Genomic DNA, 15020 nt, shown 5'->3' with positions numbered 1-15020 from the left:
CGCACAAAGAATTGATGTGTCAATTGTTTGTGCAGTTCACAGAATTTGGTGGCAAATATGGGATAGGCAGAGTCTGATGAGCGACGGATTCCGCTTGAAGTCTCTGTGCGTATTTTGTTGTGTGCACATACCCTAAGGGAGGGGGGTGGTTCACGCACAGCTTTTTGTGGTAGTTTTTCATTAAGTTATTTGTGTCAAAGCTAGAACAGACCTGACCTCTTTAATGCCTTCACAGGTTAGGTTGTACTGAGTTCAAGGGGTAGGGCACCATTGGGCCCTTCTAGGAGCCATTTTAATTGGCTTTCATCCCGGCCCCTAGCTAAAAGGAAGGAAAACTCAACCCCTAATTGGGAAAAAATGAGATTACAGGACCCCACTCATAGTCTCAAGATCTGTAAGCTACCGGATTGTAAGTGCGTTCAAGCTATGAGTAAAGAGTTATTGTTGCACCACCCCTCGCCTTGTCTCCCTATAGTCTGGTTTATCTGCACCATATCTCACAACATAAAGGGTATCCCTGCCATTGTTAGCGAACAGACACATTTATCAGGTGTTGAAGAGAAGGTTTACGCCACCAACCACCACTACCATTGCCTTGGTGCAGCCTCCCTAAAACCTCTACAGTAGCCCCCAGGAGAGAGGGAGCAAGAAAAGGGAAGTATTGGAGAGCAGTACATCCAGACAGGAGCCCTTGAGCCCACCAATGACTGTGACAAGTCAGTCTAAAAGGCTGTAGCCATAATCAACTCTCTATCACCCTCTCTCACTCTGACCCACTGCACCTAGTTGGTTTAGTCTTGAACCGTGGGGAAATTTACATGAGTGTAATAGCAAGGTCCTAATAGAGAAAAGCTCTTAGACCTAGGGCTAGAGCAGCAGTGACCTTCCTCCCATGCACAAAGCAGGTTGACTTATAAAGTTGATCTGGAGTTATTAATTAATGATGGCAAGCTCTGAGAAGCAGTGTGGAGTCAACAAGACCTGTGAGATATATTGATTTTCTGATTGTGTTTTACAAACTGTTTATGCTGTGTTCAAGTAATAGTGTCACCGACAGCGTATTGCAAGTATCAATGTTTACTTCAATCAATCTTTGCTTATATAAAGTGCACATAACATGCTAAACCTCCCTCACAAATAGTGAATAATAATATTATATGTATCCACAAAAGATAAGCCTCATATGCTTAAATCAACACGTACAAAAAAAGTTAACATTTAGGATCGGTTTAACCCTTAGAGGACCGGGCCAATTTCAATTTTTGCGTTTTCGTTTTTTCCTCCTTGTACCTAAAAGGCCATAGCAGTCGATTACAATGATATGTAACATGTATAACTTTTATATTATGTGATGGCTTGTAAAAAATTCAAACTATTGTTAACAAATGTAAGCAACCGAATGCCGAGCCAGGATCAGCGCCATTTTGGCGGAGACCCCGGCAGGTAGAAGACACGGAGATCGCTCCTCCGGTACATCCAGGGTCGCCTAAGGGTTAAACTGTCCTTTTGTCTCTGTTTCCATCATAGTATGTACACAAAAAATGTCAACCAAAACAACTTATGCCTTGCAATCCATTAGGGGGGAGGTGTTATGATAATTTAAGTTAATATCAAACAGATTCTACTCTATGGCATACAGCAGCATCCCATACTGACCAAGATAAGGCTGGGGCCTCGCCATCTGTGGTGGGAGTCCATGCAAAAATAAAAACTATTGCTCAGTCTACCCTTCATTTGTCTCTTAAACTCCGTAGAACATTAAAATAAGTACAAAATTAGTCAATAATGATCTTGTGCAGCTTATAGTCACTTTTGTGAAAACCTTCTCCCTAGCTGTGTCTCACCAACAACTAGGCGGCGCATCACTGGTGATCCCTGCCTTATAGTTGCAGAAAGAACTGCACTATACAAAACTGTATAAGTGTATAAAACGTATGTATTCAAGTATGATCACACTGGGTAAATCAGGGGCAATTCCGCGGCGAAGAATCCCGCCAGCCTCAGTCATAGCCCAGCTATAGGAGAGCGTGCTTCTTCGCTGTCAATTTTTCGAGCAGAGAGCCAAGGCAGCGAAGGAGCGCGTGCTCTCCCATAGAGAAGCAGTGTCACACGGAGGCGGGCGGAGAGCCCGCCTAATTTACTCAGTGTGAACATACCCTTAGACGGCAACAAAAGCCGAGCTTTACAATATCTCATGACAGTTGAGCCACATATAAATTAACCAAGGACATAAGGGAAATATACATTACAGTAAAGCTGGAATACAAGCTTTTGATGTAGGGAAGTATTTCCCTAAAAGAAGGCCATTACACACTGACGTTAGGGGAATTAAAAATCTGTTCATGGAAGTATCTGGCTTAGGTAGACTCTAAGAGATGGTCTTTAGAAGAGAAGAGGTTTTACTGTATACGAAAACCAAAAACCATGGCGGAACTAATGCAAAAAACGTAATTCACTCCTTTACAACTTCCTGTCCACATACACAAAAGGAATAAAGGCAAATTTCCAATATACTTACCCCCTCTGCTAACTCCAGAAGAGGAACAGGTTTGGACTTACAACTTGAAACAACAATTTTATCACCACTGCCAGAAGCAGTGACCAGAAAATGATCTGAACTTATAGTTAGGGACCATACAATGCAATCTGTGAAATTTGTTACAGACAGTGCATAGGAGGAATGCTAGTATTAACCTGCAATTCTATCAACAAAGGTCAGTTTTAGGTTCAAGTACAAAGAATGAAAAGCAGACAACAGGAGAGATAATCTCTGAAATGGCCAAGACCTCTAAGAGGCAAAAAATAGAATTTGCTAACTTACTATTGCCTCAGTACTCTTGATCTTAAAGTTTCACTTTGATTAAAGTTCAAAGCAAAGGCTAGCACAGCGTTGGATCCTGTGAAATACACCAACCTTGTTTTAGGAAATATCCCAGCTAAATTGTTCAAGAATCTTATCATCAATAAGCTGTAGCACATTCCATAAAAAAACAAAATAAAATGTTAATGGGGGGGGGGGGGGTTAATAGGAAAGGGGGGTAATTTGAATTTTATCAGGAATTTATCAGGTAATTTTTGAATTTTATGTTAATCTTTTCTTTATTTTCTTTTGAAGTCCACAAAGGGGGTGTTTGTAAGGAATTATTAAAGGGGTACTCTAGCCCAGGGGTATTTTATTGAGCTATGGCCGGGGAGGGGGTGGTTATAGACGGCGGCGGTCACTTACCTCCCCGGTTTCAGCGCCGGGTCCCGGATTGCACCGCCCCGTACACCCGTCCCGCGGCCTCTTCCTGGTGTGAGCTGCGGCATGAAACGTGATGTCTCAAGGCAGCTCAGCCAATTACCGGCTGAGGCGGGACTCCACTACGGCCACTGAATGGCTGAGCTGTCTTGAGACGCAGCTCACACCAGGAAACGGCCACGGGACAGGTGTACGGGGCGGCGCGATCCAGGACCCGGCGCTGGAACTGGGGAGGTAAGTGACCACCGCCGTCTATAACCGCCCTCTCCCCGGCCATAGCTCAAAAATACCCCCGGGCCGGAGTACCCCTTTATATTGCTTACATTAAATCTATACCATTGCACAAATTAGTTTAACCTACAGTATATGTGCTCTATGGCAGGCACAGAGGCTTATTGAAGCCCTCCAGCTGCCACAGTAACCGAACGACACCCAGCAATTACTAAAGGTCCATTTACACAGAAAGATTATCTGACAGATTATCTGCCAAAGATTTGAAGCCAAATCCAGAAAAGGACTATAAACAGAGATCAGCTCATGAAGGAAAGCCTGAGATTTTTCCTCTTCAAATCCATTCCTGGCTTTGGCTTTGAATCTTTGGCAGATAATCTGTCAGAAAATCTTTCTGTGTAAATGGACCCTTAGGGCCCTTTTACACAGAAAGATTATCTGACAGATTATCAGCCAAAGATTTGAAGCCAAGGCCAGGACTGGATTTGAAAAGAGGAGAAATCTCAGGCTTTCCTGTATGACCTGATCTCTGTTTATAGTCTGTTCCTGGTTTTGGCTTCAAATCTTTGGCAGATAATCTGTCAGATAATCTTTCTGTGTAAAAGGGCCCTTAGGGTGCCTTTACACAGACAGATTTATCTAACAGAATTTTGAAGACAAAACTAGGAACAGACTAAAAACAGGGAACAGGTCGTAAAGGAAAGACTGAGATTTCTCCTCTTTTCAAATCCATTCCTGGCTTTGGCTTAAAAAATCCGTCAGATAAATCTGTCAGTGTAAAGTAACTCTCAGGGTCCTTTTACACAGAAAGATTATCTGACAGATTATCTGCCAAAGATTTGAAGCCAAAACCAGGAATGGACTATAAACAGAGATTAGGTCATAAAGGAAAGCCTGAGATTTCTCCTCTTTTTAAATCCATTCCTGGCTTTGGCTTCAAATCTTTGGCAGATAATCTTTCTGTGTAAAAGGACCCTTAGCGGGGTTGCTAATTGGACACACAACAGGTGCAGCACCTATTATTTAGGCTTTTAAATGCAATTTTCACTAAAGATCGCAGCACTTATAAGGTTAAATGACCAACATCAATCATTAGCGTTGAGCAACCGGCCAATTAACAGCCAATATTGCTGCCATGGAAAAGTTAATGGAAAACTATTGGCAGATTCAAATATATGAACCTGCCGATATGTACCTGTTTCTACAGAGCTGCTGATTCCAGCAGCAGTCTTATGTTTCTCCATGGTGCCATTTAGAAGTAATTGGTTCAGAAAGGAATATGCTTAGTCCCTTTGTTGCACTCGGGGCATTTCTAGGCCCCTCAATGCCGAATCCCGCCCACACACATGGCCCCACCTACTTAAGCATATTTCTCTATGCATAAGTCTGAGGTTAATATGACACTATCGGGTAACTGGGCTTTATGCATATGTTTGTTTAGTGGAAACAGACGCCTCTAATGTGGTGTGAATAGCCTTAGGGCCCTATTCCACCGGACGATTATCGTTTGCATAATCGTTAACGATTAACGATCTCAAACGACCGCTATTGCGAAAGCCCTGAAAACGTTCAGTCATTTCCATGAAACGATAATCGTTACTTATGATCATAATTGCGATCGTTTTTCTTCGCTATTTATTCGCTATTGCGTTTGTACCTATTGCGAACGACCGAACAATGTCTTATTCAATGCGAACGATTTGCGAGCGTTTTGCAAACGAGCAAAGATAAAAATAGGTCCAGGTCTTATAAAGCGATCAACAATTTCTCGTTCGGTCGTTAACTGCATTTCAACCGAACGATTATCGTTTAGATTCGAACGATTTAACGATAATCTGAACGATAATCGACCGGTGGAATAGGGCCCTTAGTTTACTGTGAGATTCAATGGTCTGTATGGCAATGAACAGCAAAATAGGTGAACTATCACACTGTCAAATATACTTGTTACATTTCCTGTGTGGATTGATAGTCCATTGCTGCTTTTAAAATTCTACTGCAAAGTGTTTTATTAGCCTCTACTAGAGTCCACAAAAATAAAACAAATGTGTTTTCTAGACAGAAATGGTTTGCTGCCCTAATAGATGTTGACTCCTTTTCCATCAATGACTCATTAATGCAGGGATGACAATGCACTGTGTGCAGAATTCATTTAACATTACCTTACTTAAAAAAAACAGGTACATGCATAGACACACAGATCAGTTTATGTGTATATATTTATTACACACACAACTAAATGTATATAACTAGTCATCATATACATGGGCCCCTCAGTACCTTGGAAAAATGTCTTGATCTATTCTGATTTGCACCTGGTACAATTTTATAATATCCTTTGTATTACCTAGGCAGTGGTCCCAACCTGTGGCTCCACAGCTGTTGCAAACTACAACTTCCATTGTACTTGACAGCCTGTCAACTACTGCCGTAAAGGTACATTGAAACACTTGCAGAGATTTCTGCCAAAAAAATAGTAAAAAGTATAATTTTCCTAAGAGCTTATGCACACACGTATTTCTGAGATATGTGTCACACCTACCCAGAATGTAATGCCCATAAAAATAAATGCCTCCATAATGTACCTCTTTGTGGGTGAAATATTACATGGAGGCATATGGTTTATTTTTAACATATTCACTGATTATGATATTACTAACAGCTCAAAGAGGGCATAACGCAGTGATGGCTAACCTTGACACTCCAGCTGTTGCAGAACTACAACTCCCATCATGCCTGGGCAGCCAAAGCAATATCTTTGGTTGGTCAGGCAATATGGGAATTGTAGTTTTGCAACAGCTGGAGTGTCAAGGTTAGCCATCACTGGATCATGAATCCGCGGTACATTCTATGCTCCAATGGATAAGCTTGTGCACACAGTATTAGGGTGGTATTACACGGGCCGATACCTGTAAACGAGCAGCGATCTGCTAGATCGTCGCTCTTTTACTGGGCCTATTACACAGCCGCGGCCTGTGATTGGCTGGGCGGCCTGTCAGCTGACAGGCCACTCTGAAGCTAGAGCGCGCAGGACCCGGGGAGAAGAAGACCGCAGCAGCAGCCATGGAACGTGGATCGGTATTGCATATCTTTAGTCGCCGGCCGCGCAACGCTATTACACGCAGCGGTGCGCGGTCGACGCCTGACAAAAATAGGTTCAAACCTACATCAACGATCAGCCGATGATCGTTGTCATCGGCTGATCGTTGTACTTATTACATGGAGCGATAATCGGCCGAATCGGGCCGATTATCGTTCGGTGTAATAGTACCCTTACTGTCCCTAGCACATTATGAAGAGCCTAATATTGTTCCCAAAGGGGTATTTCAGCCATTAACCACAGGATGGAGGTAACTGTATGTTTGCAGAGGTCTAACTGCTTGAATCCCCACGATCTTGAGAATGGCATTTCAAGGGGTGGACTTGTGTATCCATTGCAGCTCCATTCATGTATTAATGGCTGGAATACCATAATTAAGCAGCATTTACATTTTAACAACATTCTGCTAACTATAAAATGTGCAGACTGTATACTAAAGCTAAAGAAAAATACAAGTATACTGCTATTAGTGTTCCCCGTTCTTCCAGGTCCAGAAATAGAATAAGACCTCCAGGTCCATCTAGACCATGGGTCTCCAAACTGCGGCCCTTCAGCTGTTGCAAAACTACATTTCCCATCATGTCTGGACAGCCAAATCCAAAGCTTTAGCTGTCCAGGCATTATGGGAGTTGTAGTTTCACAACAGCTGGAGGGCCACAGTTTGGGGACCCATGATCTAGACTGCCCTTTTAATGATTCCTTTATTATTACAAGGAAATAGGATATCTTATTAGAGATTTGTTTATCCCAGGCAGATCTACACTCAGTTACTGTACAACACAGGTGTCAAACTGCAGCCCTCTAGCTACAATTCCCATGATGCCTGGAGAACTAAAGCTTTGGTTATCCAGGTATGTTGGGAATTGAAGTTTTGCAACAGCTGGATCTGATGGATGTTTGTTCCAAGTATCTACTACTACTCTGTCAGACGTCCACAGAATTTACCCTTTATTACTCTGTAACAAAGGCATATGATTCTGCAATAGGACCCTCTAGTAAATTGGCAGATACCTCAACAACAAGCTAATGAGACACCTATCTTAAAGGAGCACTCCAGAGGGAAAAAAAAATAACTTGTCAGCAAGTTATACCGATTTGTATATTACTTCTATTAAAAGGCTGAAGTCTTTCAATACGTATCAGCTGCTGTATGCCCTGCAGGAAGTTGTGTATTCTTTCAAGTCTGACACCTCTGTTCCTGACAGGAACTGTGCAGAGCAGTAGCAAATCCATAAAGGGAACCTCTCCTGCATTGGACAGAGAGTGCTGTGTCAGAAAGGAAATAATACACTGCGTCCTGCAGGACATACATCAGCTCATAAGTACTGGACTTCGGCTTTTTAAAAATTTTGACACCAGTTGATTTAACTATAATTTTTTTTACCTGAGTACCCCTAACAAATGCGTCTGGCAGAACATGTGGCTCTGCTGTAAGAGTGTATTTACACATGCAGGTTTTGGCTAGGTTTTCTGCTATAGCTGCCAAAAGTCTGTGATACTGTAGTAAGCGGTGTGGTGATTTTGTGAGAATTTAACCTATAAAAGCAAGCCAAAATTGTTCAATTACAATTACCTACAACCATGTATAGCCTAAGCAGTCAAAATCAGTCACAAAGCATAGAGACTTTAATTCAGACAATTAGCAAGAAAGATTTAATTTAGAAATAAAGTGACATTTCTGCCTGCAGGAACTTTAAGGGTGTTATAATAGCAGCACCTTGAATTATTAAACATTTAATACTTTGAAACAGCAAGTCTACCGAAGAAGGTAGTGAACACCTGTCAAAGGATACTGTTACTAGTCCAACACAGAGATGATACAGGGTGCGTAGTACTATGGGGATTGAACTGCTCTACCACAGTCATGGATGAGGAATCCCATATTTTAATATCATCGCCAGCTGAAGCGAATCTGATGTTGTCCTGCATTGTGGTTCCTGAAATAAAATAAACGTAAAAATACTGTATTAACCTTTTACAACTTATTTTGAATATGATATTTATAAAGAACTGGAGGAGCCGCAATAATAATTCCTTAAAGGGAATCCGTCACTAAGTTTATGCTGCCTTAAATGAGGACAGCATAAACTAGTGATAGAAATGCTAAACAGATTACTCATATCATTCTGTTCAGCCGTTCACCTAACATACAGGAGAATGGATTTCACGCTGCAGCATTTTTCCCTCCCCCCCCAGTTGCTGATTGACAGGTGACTGCCTATACACAGCATGGATAGATACCTGCCAATGAGCAGCTGGTGGGCGGAGTTTCTGCATCTCAAGAATAATGAGGACTACGGTGCTCATGCACATAACGGAGAGGACTACTTATTGTTCATGTTATTCTCTGTCACTAGTTTATGCTACTCTTAGGGCCCGTTCACACAACGGATTCGGCTTGCGTGCCAGCCCTCCTGTTCAAAGACCTAGCAGCAGAGTTTAGGTGCGGAGTCCACAGACGGAGGTTGCCAGTGCAATCTCTGTGCCGAATCCATAGTGTGAACGGGCCCTTAGATAGGCCAGAATAAAGCTACTCAGTCTTTTTAAAATGGGTAGTTTAGGAAAATCTCAAAATAAAGACAACTCAGATTCATATGTAAAGCTTTGGGCAAAGTAAATACTGAAATGAAGGGCAATCATGCTCTGAGGTGATCCTGTCCACAAGATGGCCAGCATGGACAGGGCTCCAGATGGCGACCAAAATGGTCGCCAATGCGACTGATATTTTGCAAATGGCGCCCAGATTTATTAATCTGGGCGCCATTTGCGACTGGCCCCGGCGGCGGCGTGCTGTATCTTTAAGTCCGGGTCCCCGGCTGATGCGCGGCTGCCGGGGGTGTCCCGTCCTATCCCCGGCTGATGCGCGGCTGCCGGGGGTGTCCCGTCCTATCCCCGGCAGCGCGGCGCATCAGTGAGCTGCCTGGGGCCCTGACTTCCGGCACAGGAAGCGCGCGTCAGAGACGCTTCCTGTGTCAGAAGTCACAGCCCCGGCGTACAGAGAGCTCACTGACGCGCCGCGCTGCCGGGGATAGGACGGGACACCCCCGGCAGCCGCGCATCAGCCGGGGACAGCGTCCGAAGAAGAAGAGGATCCCCGGGGGAGCGGGTTGTCAGGTGAGTTTGTGTGTTTGTTTCTTTTAAATACTGCTTAGCATAGAGGAAAGGGGGGGGGGCATCTATAATGGGGGGAGAAGAGGGGCCATCTTCAAGGGGGTGAGAGGGGGCTATCTATAAGGGGAGGGGGTATCTATAAGGGGGGGAGAAGAGGGGGCATCTATAATGGGGAGGAGGAGGGGGCATCTATAATGGGGGTAGAGGGGGTCATCTATAAGGGGAGGGGGTATCTATAAGGGGGGGAGAAGAGGGGTATCTATAATGGGGGTAGAGGGGGTCATCTATAAGGGGAGGGGGTATCTATAAGGGGGGGAGAAGAGGGGTATCTATAATGGGGGGGAGAGGGGGCATCTATAATGGGGGGGAGGAGGGGGCATCTATAATGGGGGTAGAGGGGGTCATCTATAAGGGGAGGGGGCCATCTATAAGTGTAGGGCAAACTGGCTGCAGACACTGGGAGATAGATATATGCACAATTATTATTATCAGGGCCCCTCAGGTGTCTGTATTGTAGGGGGTCACTTGCATTAGTCACTAGGTGAGAGATATATCTATCTATATACACATCTTGTGGGGGGTCACTATGGCTGCAGTCATAAGTCTAGCTCAGTATGTATAGACTGTTGCAAGCTTTTAAAGGGAACCTGTCACCCCCGGTGACGGGGTGACAGGCTCCCAACCCCCCGTTAGAACCCCCTATACTCACCTCATCGCGCCGGGTCCCGCTCTAACGTGGGGTTGGGAGCCTGTCACCCCGGCACGGGGGTCGACAGGTTCCCTTTAAGTTCAAGTTCAGAAGAGTAAGCCTCATTAAAAGGCTAGCCAAGTGAAGCTGAAGTACTGAGTCAGACTGTATATGGTTGTCAAGTTGCAAGTTTCCATGTTGAACATTTTCAAACTAAGAAAAGAAAGAATCTAAAGGAGGAGGATGCCGTTGTCCTTTAATCGTTAACAATTATGCGAACGATAATCGTCAGGTGGAATAGGGCCCTTAAATGGCGCAATGGGAGCAGATCATTGCTATCTTAGTCGTTTGTCTTTTAAAATGGTAACAGATAAGGATCAGCCAACATCATTCATGTCGGCTGATCGTTGTCTTCTATTACACAAAACGATTACCAGGGTGATCATCATTTTGTGTAATAAGGCCTTAAAGTGACTGTACCACCAGGCCCAGGCTGAAGCACTAGAGGCGGGCCGACCCATTCAATTGATTCTAATGGAGTCACGTCATGAAGGGGCTGAGGTTTCTTCCCACTAAGGGTGGGTCGGCCCGCCTCCAGTGCTTCAGCCTGGGCATGGTGGTACAGTCACTTTAAGAATATATAGTACACAGGGGAACAGACCCTGCTCTGTACTTCAGATCACAGCAGGGCATTGGGAACTGCAGGGATTTATTGAAGAGGCACATGTCAAAAGTTTGATCAGTCCAGGTCTGAGTGTTCACACCCAGACTCATCAATAGAATGATCATGGAGAAGACAGCGCTGCCACTGCCCCCATAGACTGTCATTATGAGGCCATCATATCACATGACACAGAGTGGGGAGAGGACTCTCTGACAGGTCCAGTTAGATGTGGTGTCTGCACACTTATTATTATGCAATGTATTAGGAACATGTTCTTAGTCTTTGAAAGACCCCTTTAAGACCACCATAATAACCCTTCTGATGACACTGACAGCGCTGCAGCGGGTGACTCCAGCTGTCACTGTCAGTGTTCACCGCCCTGCAGCTCCCCAGCTGTTACAGCTCACACCTCCCCCAAGGCTGTGCGGACATGATGGGAATTGCAGCTAGAGCCACAGGTTGGAGAACACTGCTCTGTGCTTCACACTATGGAGACTGTGACACGCTGTAATGACCGCTCAAAGCTCCGCCACAGGACACTGCAGTACGTGACCGTGTCCTCGGAGAGAGGAGCCCGAGCGGTCACCACAACAAACACCCGGACACGGCGGAGCCCAGCGGAAACTAGTTCCGGCAGCCAGAGGTCGCTCCAGGAGCCGTTAGTGTGGAGTCTGGGACTGGACGCCTCCATCCCGCACTGTAACACAGCCTGAAACTTTCAAACGTCCCGCCAAACCGTGTCCGAGGCGCCAAGTGTAGTCACCGGCGGAGTTGTCGGTGGTAACCGGAGCGGGCTCGCAGCACTTTACTACTTGTTGCTCCCGAGCCCCTTTCTCACCTTGCAGCCGGTCTCGTCCCCCGCCTCCCCTACTCTGCATCGCGGTTCGGGGAGTGCGCCGTGACGTCACCCGGTCTCTGCAACTGCCTCCCGCGCTGTAGCACTTGCTGCGTGCTCGCTCCAGGGAGGCCGGGAGCGCGCCGCGAGGACGGGAGGTGTGAGAGGGGACCTTGTGGCGCACACCTTCACCGGGTATCACAGTGCCCCTCCGGGTGTATCTTTACGCTGTAAGTGCCATCGTACACGTGCCCCAGTCGTGTGCACGTACAATGTGACTGACTCTTCTCTGCGAATTCTTAGATGTTGTTTTTTACAGTGAAATCACAACTGATAAATTGCCCAGACACTTTGGTCACATAACTTGTTGCCTTAAAGGACCAGTGGCGGTCTTTGGCACCAAGCACCCCAAGCGATCGCTTGGGGCCCCCAACATCCAGGGGGGCCCCCACGCCCCGCTCTTGTGCTCAAGACCGCTGGACAGGGCCGCTGCCCCGCTCGCTGCTGCCATCTGAACTGTAACCATGAGCACTCGTAATGAGCGCTCATAGTTACATGCAGCAGCACTGACAGGGCGGGCCACAAGAGTGAAGAGAAGAGGAGACGCCCGGACCCAGGTGAGTATAAGTATTTGCTTTATTGTGTTATATACTATATGGGAGGGGGAGCACACAGGGGTCTGTTTAACTGGGGGAGAGCACATCGGGGGTCTATATAAATGGAGGGAGCACACAGGGGGGCTATATAACAGGGGGAGCACACAGGGGGACTATAGACTACTGGGGCTTCACAGAGGGGTCTATATACTACTTGTGAGGCACACAGGTGGTCTATATATAACTGGGGGAGCAAACCGGGGTCTGTATACTACTGGGGCAGCACACAAGGGGTCTATATAATACTGGTGGGGCACACAGGGGGTCTATATACTACTGGGGGAACCACACAGGGGGTTTATATTCTACTGGAGGAGCACACAGGGGTCTATATCCAAGTGGGGGAGCACACATGAGGTCTATATCCAAGTGGGGGAGCACACAGGGGGTTAAATACCCCTGAGGGAGCACACAGGGGGCCTATATACTAGTGGGGGAGCACACAGGGGGTATATACAACTGGGGGCCGCACACAGGGGGTCTATATACAACTGGGGCAGCACACAGGAGGTCTATATAATTCTGGGGGAGCACACGGGGGGCTATATATAACTGGGGGAACACACAGGGGTCTACCTACTACTGGGGGAAGCAAACAAGGGGTATATACTACTGGGGGCAGGACACAAGGGGTATATACTATTGGGGGCAGCACACAAGGAGTATATATTACTGACTGTAGCACACAAGGGGTATATACTACTGGGGGCAACACACAGCGGTCTATTGTTTTGAAACATGTGTCGAGGGGGGGCCCCAGACATAACTTCGCTTGGGGCCCCAGAAATGCCAAGACCACCCCTGTAAAGGACATGATAAAACCGCCACCGCCCCCCCCCCCCCATAGTGACTAGTCCTGGTGGCCTTGTAGTTAGTGCACCCCGTCCTGACTGAACTTATGTTTAGGGTGGCTGGACAAGGCAGGGTGGATGTGCTGGCAACAAGGGCTCAAGTGGCAACAAGTGGCGTTATTTAAAATATGTTTAAGGTAACATTCTCATGGCATTGCAGGGGTGGTGGTCAGGCCACTAGACCGCCAAGGATGCATCTAAACTGGTTGAGATGTCACAATTGCTTCATATCAACCGTAAAATGACCTTGGACGTTGGAGCGAGCCGTGAAGTCAGTTATTAGCAGGTATTGATGGCAGTTAGCGGCCAGCATCTGCCCAGTATGAAGCAGACTCCTAAGCTCACCGCATACTCCCTCACCGGATCCATGACATCATCAGGGGTTGGGAAGAGGCTGCCTGGTAGTTTGTGTGGACTCTCCGGCACCTGTAAACTCTCTTGTTGTACTAAACCTACAATAACCCCATAACAAATTGAATCCACAAATACTGATTATATATCCAATTAAATTTTATTGAGAAAACAACAACCCATTGATCCTCTCTTGTTGTACTAGCCTGAAGACAAAGGGTGCCTTTAGAGCGTGTTCAGACTGCGGATTCCGCCGCTCACCCCTGCACAATCCCACTTGACTTTCTGCTGATCTCATAGACTCCATTCTAGGTGGATTCTGCCACCCACCTGAAGAATTGACATGTCATTTCTTTGGGTGGATGGTGGAATCTGCCCAAGCCTAGAATGGAGTCTGTGACCCAGGCAGAGAGTCAAGTGGGATCGTGCAGGGGTGAGCGGCGGAATCCACGGGATGTTCTCTGCACTGATTCCGTAGTCTGAACGCGCCCTTTCCCAGAGAGATTTATCTGACAGGTTTTTGAAGCCAAAGCCGGGAATGGATTTGAAAAGAGGAAAAATCTCAGTCTTTCCTCTATGACCTGTTCCCTGTTTATAGTCTGTTCCTGGCTTTGGCTTCAAAAATCTGTCAGATAAATCTGTCTTTGTTAAAGCACCATAAAAACCCAGATCTATCAATCTGTCTGGTAAAATGTGTTGGGTCATTACAAGGTACAACTTCTCTGACAAAAAACAAGCCCGTATACATCTGTATCTGAAAAAAAGTTATTGGAGGGATTGTATCGGGAGTGGTAGGCAATTGTTAAGGTGAGTATGACATTTATTGTTTTATACAATTCTGAAAAATTTTACTGAGAAACTGAAGCACAGATAAGCATATGTCTGTGCTGCTACCAGTTTCCAGATGATGATCAGAGGAGCATTGCATACATACTTGCTGTGTGATCTGGCATCTTCAGTCAAAATGTTCTTTATTCCTGTCTGACAGTGTCACAGAGGCGGGTCTATCACCTCCCGCCCACTCTCTTGCTGCTGCTGTATCTTCTGGTCAGAACCCTGTCTCCTCCAGAATGATTGACAGATAACTAACATTGAAATCCTGTGCAGCCGGAGATGAGCTGGCTATCGATCATTTTGGAGGAGACGGGGTGGAGCCCAGAATATACAGCAGCAGCCAGAAAGTAGACGGGAGCTGACAGTGTGACAGACCCGCCTCCATGACACTGTCAGTTCAAAATAAAGATTTTTTTCCAAAGATGTCGGATCACAGAGCATTGTTGAAGGTATGTATG

At 45.9% G+C, this 15020-nt stretch overlaps 1 protein-coding gene and 1 long non-coding RNA gene across 4 annotated transcripts in view; one reads left to right on the top strand and one right to left on the bottom strand.

The window, feature by feature from the left end:
- The window catches only part of NEDD1 (NEDD1 gamma-tubulin ring complex targeting factor), a 35974-nt gene extending 23992 nt beyond the window's left edge, over window positions 1-11982 (bottom strand). For 2 of the 3 annotated variants that reach the window (XR_011363526.1, XM_069973842.1), the window contains exons 1-3: window positions 11874-11982; window positions 8366-8509; window positions 2519-2613 (exon numbers count right to left, since the gene is read on the bottom strand). Coding sequence is in view for 2 of the 3 variants with exons in the window: in XM_069973842.1 (XP_069829943.1) it covers window positions 2519-2613; window positions 8366-8509; window positions 11874-11913 (279 nt within the window). In the remaining variant the exon portion in view is untranslated. The other variant, XM_069973850.1, reaches the window with a different exon arrangement.
- A 41-nt stretch (window positions 11983-12023) lies between these two features.
- LOC138794919 (uncharacterized) overlaps window positions 12024-15020 on the top strand; it is a 47673-nt gene continuing 44676 nt past the window's right edge. The window contains exon 1 of the long non-coding RNA XR_011363528.1: window positions 12024-12100. This is a non-coding gene — a long non-coding RNA (uncharacterized lncRNA). The remainder of the gene's footprint in view (window positions 12101-15020) is intronic.

Source organism: Dendropsophus ebraccatus, chromosome 1, assembly GCF_027789765.1.
Source record: "Dendropsophus ebraccatus isolate aDenEbr1 chromosome 1, aDenEbr1.pat, whole genome shotgun sequence".
Taxonomy (NCBI): Eukaryota; Metazoa; Chordata; class Amphibia; order Anura; family Hylidae; genus Dendropsophus; species Dendropsophus ebraccatus.
This window is presented reverse-complemented; position numbering and strand designations above follow the sequence as displayed.